This window comes from Anas platyrhynchos, chromosome 4 (assembly GCF_047663525.1).
Source record: "Anas platyrhynchos isolate ZD024472 breed Pekin duck chromosome 4, IASCAAS_PekinDuck_T2T, whole genome shotgun sequence".
Taxonomy (NCBI): Eukaryota; Metazoa; Chordata; class Aves; order Anseriformes; family Anatidae; genus Anas; species Anas platyrhynchos.
In genome coordinates, this window is record NC_092590.1 from 23,018,702 (window position 1) to 23,031,018 (window position 12,317).

The following is a 12,317-nucleotide window of genomic DNA, read 5'->3' on the forward strand; positions in this document are numbered from 1 at the left end:
CTCAGTTTTCCAAGACCAATTTTGGAATTTTGGGGGCATTTGGAGTAACAAGGGTGTCTTTTGAGAAATTAGACATTATGTCTTTTAACACTTTAATGGCCAGAAAATACCATTTCATCACTTAATCTGGCCTCTTGTATCGCATTTCACCTCAGCATTTATTTGTGCATTCTCTGCAATGTTACAGTATTTTTAATATACATGTGAATATAAACCATTTATATTGAGGTGAAATGAGAAATTCTGCTTTTTTTTTTTTTTTTTTTTTTTGTGTGTGTGTCATTACAGATGTAGTAAACATAGGTACCCTTTCACGTTAATCATTAAATAAAAGAAAGGACAATTGACATGGTGCATATCTGGCACCCCATCCTCACTGCCTTGCCTCCTCAACTTTCATGGCCCATGCACGAAGAGAGAATTTGTCACTTAGCCTGAAAAGGACAGAAAGATGAGATGAAAGCATCACAATGGGATAATCCTATTACTGTAATTAGGGAATCATCATCTATCACTTCATCTGTAAACAAAGCCTTTTGTTTTCACTCCAGGACTTCCTGAGACAGTGAAAGCAGTCAACACTCCTTTCACTCTTCCAGTGCATGCAAAACCTGTTTCATTATATATTTCTTATTTATTTTCTGTCATCATGGGACAAAAAAAAAAAAAAATATTAACACCCGATGTTTTTAATCTATGAATTTAACAAACCATAAGAGAAGCTGATTAAAATGTTAACTATTGAACCATCTGAAATCTATTGTCTAAAGCAGTAAAACAACATTCTTGGAATAATGGTGGTATTGAAGCTGACGAGAGAAATGCTAGGGGAACAGTAAAAATATTCCTCAGCTAATGAAAGACCAAACAAGTACTGAAAACTGAAGACAAAGTTTGAAAGTTCCTCTGAAGGAACAATTAAACATTAACAGAAATATACAAATAAATGTGTAGAGTCAATAAGTTGTGCTCAAACACTCCATAAAATTGCAAACAGTCTCAAACATGATAAACATCATTTCAGAGCACATTTCCCGCATTCTTAGCTCTCTCCAGATCAAGGTACTAGCCTGTAAATCTGTATCTTAATACTATGCAATTGCCTACTACCCCATGCTTCTGAAAAGTACAGGAGGAGGAAGGAAGAAACAGCCAAATTAATGTATAAGAAATTACAATACAGAATTCTGTCTGGTTTGTTCCTTTTTAGTGGCTTTGACTACAGAAAAAATTTCCATGTTACTTACTGTGTTTCATATAAAAAGTTTTTCCAGTTTAATCTCTCTGAATCACCCCTTCTCTTTTGAAAACAAATAGTAGTGTCTATTCTACTTTCTGTTGCATTCTCTTTTACATACCCCTTTAAAGGAGAGAGCCCATGGCTTTTCCACATTATGTCAGATGGACATTTTCCCTAGGACTTCAGTCATTCAGAATTTTCAGAATTCAGTCATTTCAGAACTGCTTTTTGATACACAGACTGAAATGACTATCAATTGTAGTCCACTTTAAATAATGCCACCTTGGTGCAGGTGAATTGCGCTGTAGACAACTACATTTAAATTAGTGACTCTTGTATTTTTCCGGTATGACAAACTTTTTTTCATTTTTTACTGACAGCTTGCTAGTTTTCTAATGATAGAAAGCTGATAGTTTGACTATCAACATTCACCGTGCTTTACTATTAGATTTAAGTGCCATCACTAATTGCTGATGAAATGCATTGACTCTTTCTTTCTGGGCTGGCCACTTCAAGATGCAGCGAGATCTGAACATTCCTCTTCTCAAGCAAAGTGCATGATTCAACTTGTAATCTTGGATGTCATGAAGAAAGACCAATATGATGGAGTCCCGACTTTGTTCAATAGCTTGCTGAACAGCATGATACACCTTAAACCTGAAGCAAAAATAAGACAAAAATGTATTTTATTTCATGCTGGGGAAAGAAAGGACAAATAGTTCTTTTGACAGCTCACATACTAGCACATTAGACCCTGATTTTATAAACGGATTTTAATGTACATTCAGTGATAAGAAAGTGTTACAACTTGTGTTAAATTACTTTTTAACTACAGAAAAAATTACGATCTTAAAATACAATCTAAATTGTACAGTCTTTTCTTTCCCTTTCAAGATCACTACAAAGAAGTAATGAAAATAGTTGTTTAAAGACAAATAAAAATCATCTTTGTATGCTAGTGATCTCACCAACAAAACTTGTTATTGTGTTTCAAATGTGTAATTTTGGGGAAAGCAATCTACAGAGGTGATATTGACAGAGGTTCAAATATCCATTAGTGTACCTGTAGAGCACTTAAGTTTATTAATTTTGTAACTGTTCAAAAATTATGATATATTAAAGTAGAATTTTCATTGAATTTGTAATTAATCTACATAGCAAAAATAAGGATTACCTTGTTAAAAATCAGTTAAGAATTTTGTCCCCTTACATACAGTGTTTTATGTTCTACTCACTTCTTGCACCAGGGATCCTTTAAGAGATGCTCAGTCACAACAAAAATAATCTTCCTGCTCCTTCTTATACTGTTAATTATGGCTTCAAATTCTGATACGCCTGCTTCAAAGTCCCGTTCCTCTAAACAAAACCTAACTTCAAACTGCTTATTTTTTTCCAGAGATATGAAATTCTTTAACACCCAATTCCTGTCGTGTCTTGCATGAATAATGTAAGCATCATAATCATACTCTTCCTGTAGTCTATCAAGTTCTTTAAAACCAAGTATTCGATTTACTGAAATGTTCCAGTAGAAAGCTATCCTCCACCCTTCAAAATGGATGAGAAGAACAATAAAAATGAGTAGCATCACAGCTGTAGTAGTGATCATAAACAGAAGCTTAAATGGAGCACTGTCTTTGCAGGCTGAGGTATCAAAATGCAATACCAGAGTACCGTGATACTTAGGCGGAGTGTTGCAAATGTACTGAGACTGCAATCCAGGTATATACGCTTGGGTCGCATTAAGCCAACTAGCAAACCAAGCAATACTTTCACAGGTGCAATCAAATGGATTGGAATCCATCTCTAGTTTTCTCAAGTTCTTGAAAGCTGAGCCAAACACTTCTTCTTCAACTGAGGTTATTAGATTTTTCTGAAGGTTCAATGAATTCAGAGAAGTTTGGTCATCAAATAAAGTTGCTGGAAGCAGATTCAAATTATTTGATCCTAAATCCAAATATTTTAACTGAAACAGACCCTTGAAAACCTGAACTGGAATCTCATCAAACCCATTTGATTTTAAATTTAGAACATGCAAGTTGGGAAGGTCTTTTAAAAAAAGAACAGGGCCTCCTGGATTTGCATGTTTCCAAAGTCGAGCTAAATTATTGTGCTGCAAATTCAGAATATCAAGTTTGTGAAGTCCATCAAACAAATCTTCCTTTATGTTTGCTATGTTGTTATTGCTGATGTCCAGGACAGTCAAATTTTGTAGAGGATGAAAAGGTGAAGGAGAAATTGCCAGATTACTGCAACCTACCTTCCTTAGCATCAGCATTCTAAGGCTTGGAACGAAAGAGAATGACTCACTTCGCAAAGTCAAGTTTTTGTTATAGGAAAGATAAATATATTGTATGTTATTGAGACCTTTAAACTCATGACCTGTGAGCTCTTGACTAATTTCGTTAAGACCAAGATCGAGAATTTTCAGGTGTCCCAAGCAGGAAAATGCTCCACTTTCTATTGTATAGATTCTTGTTTTTGTGAGGTTGAGAACCTGCAAGCTGGAATTAGCAAGCGATAAAAATGTTGTATTAGTTATTCTTTGTAAGTTTATGTTGCAGTTAGAAAGACTCAGGTATTTCAGGTTGTTCAGACCTGTGAACATATTAGTAGTGATTCGTGGAAAATTGTTATTATCCATTAAAAGGTACTCCAGGTGGTATAACCAATGGAAGGAAAAATCTTCAATTTTCCCAGTGAGCGAATTTATCAGATTCAGATGTTTGACGCTGGACAATCCATAAAATGAATGTGAAGATACATGAATACTGTTATCCTTCAGGTTTAAGTACTCTAAATTTGAAAGCCACTGAAATGAGTTGTCTTCTATCACAGAGAGATAATTTTTGGAAAGGTTTAAAACTGTGAGATTTGTTCCTTGCAGTCCCTGGAAAGTTGTCTTGTTAATGTATGAAAGCTTCACATGGCTCAGTGAGAGGTTCTGAATTGCTGTGTTTGATAATTCTGTACAAAGTTTCTGCGTGCGATTTTCACCAAGTTCAACATTGTTCAGTATAAGGCCAAACAGATTTCCAATTGCACGTAAACATCCTGTGTGAAACTAAAAGAAAAGGAAAAAGTAATGGCCTAAGCAAGGGGATTACAGAAGAGAATTGACCCACAAAGCCTAAATCTGGGAAGCGTATTCAAGTGAAATCATCAAACAGAATAAAATTCCCAACTTTTTCCACACCTGAGTTTAGACAAACTTCTTGGAATACTGTTTCACATGCTAGTGGTTCTAAAATTCTAATACGATTATCATAATTTTGAGTGGTACTATTTTAGAATAAATAAGAGGTTTCTTAGTCAGATGAAAGTTGATTACAATTGTGTATCCAACTAGTGAAATTTTTTTTTGCTGCAAGTATCATAGAAATAGAGATAATCTCTTTTAATCTTCCTTTTATTGATTTCTGCTAAGGATACCAATATACTAGAGCAAAAACAGATGTAAAAACAATGATTTAGGCATTCAGTTAAAACAAGAAGAAAACCATCTGAACAAAATCTATATTCATGAATCATGATACTACACACTTCCATGATATAAATTGCAAGCCTCTGTTATAGTGCTGACCCCTCATTTGATTTCACATGTCAGCTGAATAATTAAATACTCCATTTATCAGTGCAATTCATATGCATAAGGCTGCTTTTCAGATAGCAGTACTGTAAATTCAGAGCAAGCTAAACTAGCATAAAGTAGCTCTGTCAAAGTCCCATCCACTTATCCACCAGCTGTACGCTTGTTGCCAGTATGGATATTCATGTGGTCATATAGGGAACAAGTCTGGCTACAAGATAACTAAGCCAAGAAATCGGTAGAGTTTCCCCAAGTGAGCTAGTCTATGGCCTCATTACAGTTTGCACCAGCAACAGGGAGGCATGAAGCCTAGAGGTGAACCAATTTGGAACTGCAACACTTAACATTACTCTTTAATGAATTGTGTTTTAACACTGAGAGGGTCAGAAAGAACAAGGCAGAAAGCAGTGAGGTAGGTGGCAGAGCAAACAATGCCTTTTTTTTTTTTTAAGTGAAGAGTGAATGTACTTCTCTGTAATGATTATTTCTCTGGAGTAGCCCACATGCACAAATGAAATTTCTCTCTGATAACTAGAAAGGGAGACCTAGATTGTTTAATTAGTCTTTCATAATATCATATTTTCTCCCTGACTTAGAAAGATTTTTTCAGCTGTTCACCTTCAGTTCATACAAAAAAAAAAAAAAAAAACCTGCATAGAATGTACGTGATGAGGGCTCACAGAGGTAGAATCATAGAATGGCTCAGGTTGGAAGGGACCTTAAAACCATCTGGTTCCAACCCCTCAAAGGTTCCAACCCCTGCTAGCTACTCAATCTAGCTCTTGCTTGAGACTTCTGATCTACATGAGATCACCTCTTGCTGATAACAGTGTCAGAAAAATAATTGTGCATTACTGTTGAGGGTCAGGAGCAATGCTGTGTATAATAGAATGGTTTTAACTTTGATCTTGGTGGATTCAAATTATATGTATAAAACATAAGCCATACAATCATATGGGATATGTCAGGATAGTTCAATTTTGTACTTACACCAGTTGAATTTCTGTTGAAATACTTCCTACCTCTTTCAGGGGATTTGATGACAAATCAAGACTATTCAATGAAGTGTTGCTAAGAAAACTGAGGTCCTCCTTTTTTAACTCAGTGATTTGATTGCCACACAACACAAGCTCACGGAGGTTCTTCAGCTGCTGTTGCAATCCTAAATTTGCTGACTTCAAGTGATTATGAGTTAGATCCAAAATATTCAAGTTCTGCAGAGAAGATGCAAACAGAATCATAAAAAATATTTTTATGTAATAAAAAAATTGAAATATTGCAGTTGTCTAATTCATGAGAAATTGGTTGCAATACTACAAATAGTACTACCAAAGCTGGCTATAGTCCCTCACACTCAGTTGAGAGTCTGCAGTCCTGTGATGCAAGCCAGTGCATTTTATATAACTGAAATGGAATACTGAGCATGACAGAAATGTTCAGCCTTGCCCAAAACCACAGCTGTGCTCATTAGAACACTGCAGGACAATTAGTTCCCACACATTGTCTCTATGTTCTTTTGTCCTTAGGCCCTTCCTTGACCCCCAACCTCATAAATGCCACAGAGAATATTTAACCACGTAGGAACTAGCAGGAAAAACAAAGGCAGCTAAAAGCCTTCTTATTCTTTCAGTCCCCGAAGCCCTAGGAGACACTACATTTAGCCTAGGCATCAGTCTTCACAGTCTGAGTGTTTATGCTTTGACCTTGAGAATTTAGGCTAGCTACTGTTTTTAGACCTCATGCAACTCAGACTCCTGACCAGCCATTCCACCCTATGCTTCATCTGCTGCTGCTATTCTTTCAGCACGGATTCTGTATGGAGCGATGCCTTGATGGCATGCAGCAGAGGAAAAGGGAAGGAGAGCGTTGACTCTCAGGGATGGCTGGGACTTCAGTGTGTTCTAACACAAGAAGCCACTAGGCCTTTTCTTTAGAAAAAGGATGAAGAAAGGTTATATGCTGGGTATTTTCAAACGGAAATAGGCAGCTGTTTTGTACACACATACTATAAATTCCCCATATATACTTTATTTACATGAAAAGGTGCATTTTTAGCTTACCTCCAGGGTCTTGAAAGGATCATTTTTTACATCTATTATGTTGTATCCTAGATTGAGCTCAGTCAGGTTGGTGCAGGAAGCAAATGCTCCGTCAGGGAGCTCATGCAATTGATTATGTTCTAGCACCAAAATTTGCAACAGGGGCAAATTTTTGCACAGTTCTGGTTGCAGTTTAGAGATGATGTTGTATCCTGCATTTAAGTAAACCAGCTTGCTATACCTGGTCAGGTTTGCATGACATAGTTTTTTTAGCTGATTATGAGAAATGTCCAAACCAGTTATATTGTTTGGGAGATCAGAAGGAATTTGAGTCAGTTTTAGGTGACTGCAGTCTGCCATTGTATTTCTGATTTGACATTGTTTTCCAACTGATGCACACAGCAAGCAGACAGACACCAGTCTCAAAGATAAGCTCTTCCAACAAAGAATATCACTTCCCATGGCTTTATCTGCAAAGGCAAAATGAATTTGCATTACAAATTACAGTCATTTTGACACAATTCATACATTATAACTTAACCTGAAGGCTAAGCAAGCCAGGCACAGGAAATCATGTAGTTTTATATGGAGCAAACACTGATTATTTTTTACCTATGGAAAAGGTATGTTTAATAATCACTCTTTGCTGGAAATAATTATGTTTAAAAATCTACCAATGGTTTATCTATAATCAGTGCAAATTTTCAATCATTTTCCTTTTTCTGATTAATTTTGGATTGATTTAACAAGCATAAAGTACAATAAATATGACAAATTATGCACAGGCCCTTCAGTGTTAATTATCTATGCTCTGAGCTTTACTACACTTTAATTATTTATAGCTATATGCAGTAAGAATGCCTAATATAAATGCCACTTCTTTATTTTACAATTCTTGCCAGTTTTTGTTTTACTAGCCACTCACACAAAATTCTAACCATCTATTTTTGTTTTGTTGCTTGTCTAACTTTAGTTAGAGCTTTAATAAAAGAAGGAATACCAGGCTATAGAAAGGCGAATGAGAAAGAACAAACTAAACGTGTACTGACCTAATAAAAAATAGAAATTTTTAAAAAAAAAAAAAAAGAGAGAAGAGCCAAGCTGTAGAGAAAATGCTGTCCATAGATTCAAGGCATTTTTAGGACAATTTAAAATGTCCTAATAAAGATTCAGTTCCTTGCTGGCACTGCATGTGGACCTGCCCTGTCCTTTGTGGCTCACTCAACCTGGCTCTCCGCTCACCTCCTGCTGGCAAGGGAACAGGGGAGGTGAGGGGACAGCACGTAACCGAACCTGGCAGTCCCACAGGCAGCTTGACCTGCTACACCTGCAGCTGAACACAGCCCCCTATCCCTCCAGCTGAGGAATATGAAGCACTTGTTCTCCTTCCTCATTCCTCTGCAACCCAGGAGCTGGAAGAGTGCAGGAAACCAAAGGGGGAGCTTGTTTGATGCCTCTAGCCTGCATACGTTTGAGGGTTGTTTTACGGAGATAAGGTAGCTGCCAGGCTCCTCAGTAATTATTGCCAGTTCATCTTTAAAGTTTGAAAGGAGCAAGAAATGCACGATACAAATATAAGCCCCAGTTCTTTGGATGACTTCCAGTGAGGCTAACAGGGCTGCCTCCTTGTGCTTGGCCATTTTCATTGCAGGAAGTCTGGAAACAGCTTTAACTGTTTCATGCTTTGGTTGGGAATCCAGTGAAGTAAAGACACCCCCGCTATCAGCTTTAAAAGACAAGGGTACAGAATAATATTTAAGGGACAGCAGACAGAACCAGAACCATCAATATTATTAGGAAGAATCTTAAAATTGGAGAACTGTAGCAAGGGATCCTCCAGCACCTCGTAGTGAGTGATATTCCCACTCCACCGGTGATGTTTGCTGTTTAACATAAATACCTCCTGCCAGCTGGGGTCCTCACAGCAAGACACAAGCACCCAAGCACACTCTCATTAAGCAAACAGCAAGGGCACCGACTTTGTGCAAGTTCAGAGAAATCTATGACCAGGGAAACTGCCAAATGCCTGAGCAGTGCTTTAGCTTCGCCTCTCTGATACCCATATTTATTACAAATACCTGAAGAACAGCGTCTACTTACCACTGTGGGCTTTACCTCCTCCAGTCTGGGGGAATCCAGGCACTGCACATGTTCCTCAGTGCATGAAAACCATCAGGAAAGAAGCTGCCCGGAGCCGGAAGGAGAAGTGAAAACGAAAGTGAAGATGGGCAAGCCTCCGTGCCAGCAGGGCAGCTGCTGCTGGAAGCGCACAGGGGTTTCACAGATGAGCAGCATCACACAACCCAGCAACAATCCTGGCTAATTCCCGTGTCTCTGAAAAAAAAACTGAGGACATATCCCAAAAGCAGATATGTTACTAACAGGTTACTGGCATAGGGATATTACTCTTATGTGGAAACAATGCACCACAAGGGTCCTACAGAGCCAAATAAAGTATGCCTCTTTAAAAAGGGAACGTAAGTGACAGCATAATGTATTAATTGTAAGATACAGTAATCAAATATTTTCTATTGCAATAAAATAAGGAAATGATTCCTAAAGTCTAAATAAAAGTTTCAGGTACAGCTTTTAGATGTTTTTCCTTTTAACACAATTTGTGAATTCGCATTTTCCAGGATCCTGCTCATCACTTTTCTGGAAAGAGAGGACTTGTCCAATACATGCATCTGGCTGTGACAAAAGGTCCTGCTGCTTGGGCTACATTGGCATTGGTGCACCTGTGTGTCGCAAATCAGAAGGCTCACAAACCTCTCATTCAAGAAGCCTCTGCAGGGCTCATTCAGCCATATGCTCAGCTCACATTTTCAGGTAGTCCCTGAAGTAGAGTCACTGGAGTAGAGTGAGTAGCCGCAGCACTTGCCTAGAAAAGAATAAAAGTGGCCATAATCCTTCCTTCAAAGCGCTTGAAATCACAGCCCGAAGGAAAATGTTAACCCTCCACCTGCCACTAGCTCTGGGAGGGGAGGGAGACTGTGCTGGCTGCCACCCTGTGTCCTGTTAAATCTGGGACCACTGGCAGCTTGGCAGTGCTGGAGAGCACCGGGAGGCAGAGCAACTGCCTGGTATAAACTAGTACTTATCCTTGGAGTTAGGACACCAAAATGGACACCAGAACCACGCTCCTTTGCAGCTGAGATGTTCTAAGGCCTGCTTCACTCCCATTTCATAGTTAAATTTTTGTCTTCCATTTTAGCTTGCTGTGGGAAGAATAAATTTGTTCCTTGCTGCCCCGTGTGCTTCTGCAGAGATAATTTGATAGTAAATGTTGTCACACTAAATTACTCCGAGGAGGATTTTCCCTCTATGTTTTACAACTCTGCTGCTCTGGAACAGAAGGGATTGCATTGATGGCAATGAAACAGAATAACAAACAACCTTTGCAGAGCATGATTGTAGCACAGCAATACTGTCAGGTATTTTGCATCCCATTTCCCTCTACACCATACTCTTTGCAAGGTGAAAGCTGCTCTTTGATCTCACCTCTCAACTGATTCCTGCTCAACACCTCTAGCCATTTTGCAGCATGATTTGGAAGAACCAGCAACTTACACTGTGCAAGGCAGACTCTAGGGCATAGACAGACAGTGCAGGTTCACCAAGTACAGGATTTCTGAGGCAGAGGACAAAAGTTGACACATCTGTGCCTATTTCAGTGATGTGAAATCACATCAGGTTCTCAAGTTTCCATAACTTCACTGTAAATTAAATGGCAGTTGTGTTTTCAAGACCTGTAAAGGACATGGTGAACTCACAGTGAAGGAAAAAGTCAAGCAGTCCACCTGTCCAAAGAATAATTTAGGGAAAAAGCAAAGCAAAATTAAGCAATGACCCCATATGGTGGGTGATGAAAGCAACTCACATCAGTTGGTTCTGAATGGTGACAATAGGCAGTGGGGCACAATCCTGGATATGTAGCCATTTCACTCCCAGCTGACCACAGAGAGCAGCCAGCTGCTGCACAGACCCACTTTAAGTTTATTTGGACTCCAGGCACAGAAGGTGGGAACATAGGTATCTGATGGAACACTCCCAGAACAAACATGCCACCGAAACTTAGCCTAGAGAAAAAGCAAAAAGGAAAATTACTAATCTTAATCTTCTCTTTAAATACATACAGGTGTTAACACGGTAGCATGTGGCTAGTGGGATTTCAGTGTTTTCATAAACTGAAGTCAGACTGCAAGCATCAGGGGAAGACCCAAAATAACACACAGACACTACCCATGGCTCATGGTAAAAGCTCCATATATTGTGGTTGGGTATAGAAAGAAGTGAAAGAGGTCTGGAAGCGAGCCAAGCTACCAGGAGCAAGCAAGCAGGAAAGAGCAGAGAGCTGAACAGTTAAGATCTGAGGCAAGGCTTGACAAGGGACATCCTTCAGCTTTGAGGAAAACTGATGAGAGGACAGTGGGGCAGATAAAGCAAGCTTCTATCTACCTCTAAGGAAAGAAGAATAGATGTTTTTCTGCCACTGTTCTTAGACAAATTCAGTTGTGCTGCTGAAGAATCTAATAGGTCAGGTGCCTTTTGAGTGCAATGGTTCTTTTCAGGCTGCTAACTCATCACAGTTAATTTAGCAGTGACTGGTGGTAAAAATTGATTTTTCCATTAGCTTTTTGTGGGTGCAGAAGTGGAAAAGCATACCTGAGGGCTGAAGTGCAGATCAATGTTAAAGCAGACCATATGCTTATTTTAGTGTTCTCCCAAACTTCTGGGTACTGCCAAAGACAGGAGAATCTTTCCAAAAATTTCTTTTTTCCCTAGCTGAAGATATTGCCTGGGCGGGTGGCTTAAAACCCAGGCCATAGTTTGGATTTTAAGCTACCCAGTGGGCAACAATAAACAGGCTGAACTATTCAACACTTGGAAGTTACCTGAAAAACTCTGAGAGCAGTCACAACACTTTCCTGATGTGCTGCGATGACTGGAGATCAACTGCACCTCCACAATAAATCACATTTACTGCAGGACAAGCTGCAATTTACTTTTCAACCAGAGAATCCTAATCCCAGAGAAACCTGGAATTGCTTCCAGGTTAACATTTTAGTCTGGATTAGCAAAGGTAAAAATGTTTCACTTTTTTTGTTTTGTTTGGATTTTTTTTGTTTGTTTGTTTGTTTTGTTTTTAAAGAGTTATCAATATTTCATGTTTGCACCACTGGATTTTTTTTTTTAAGTATATATATTTTACAATGAAATGTTTTAACTTTTTAGATACTAAAATATTAAAGACATTTGGATTTGGGATTTGCGTGTATTCTCATGTTATAGAAAAAATATAGCAATTTCTGGCTCTAAGAATCTTCCAGTGAGGATGGCAACCTTCCTAAAATCTTGTTCTTATCCAGCTCTACCAATTCAGCATGCACATCAAATATTTCTCATTTGCAATAATTTCTATTTCTCGGGATTTTCTCACAGCATTTAATAA

The 12,317-nt window shown here is 38.4% G+C and overlaps 1 protein-coding gene across 2 annotated transcripts; it reads right to left on the minus strand.

Annotated features, from left to right (window-relative positions):
* Window positions 1–614: 614 nt before the first annotated feature.
* TLR3 (toll like receptor 3) lies at window positions 615–9,242 on the minus strand. Of its 2 annotated transcripts, XM_072036735.1 has the most exons (5): window positions 8,966–9,242; window positions 6,887–7,335; window positions 5,849–6,040; window positions 2,476–4,301; window positions 615–1,897 (listed from the first exon to the last, which is right to left on the minus strand). In XM_072036735.1, the coding sequence occupies exons 2-5, from the start codon at window positions 7,325–7,327 to the stop codon at window positions 1,669–1,671; spliced, it is 2,688 nt and encodes an 895-aa protein (XP_071892836.1). In that variant the 5' UTR covers window positions 7,328–7,335; window positions 8,966–9,242; the 3' UTR covers window positions 615–1,668.
* Window positions 9,243–12,317: the final 3,075 nt, after the last annotated feature.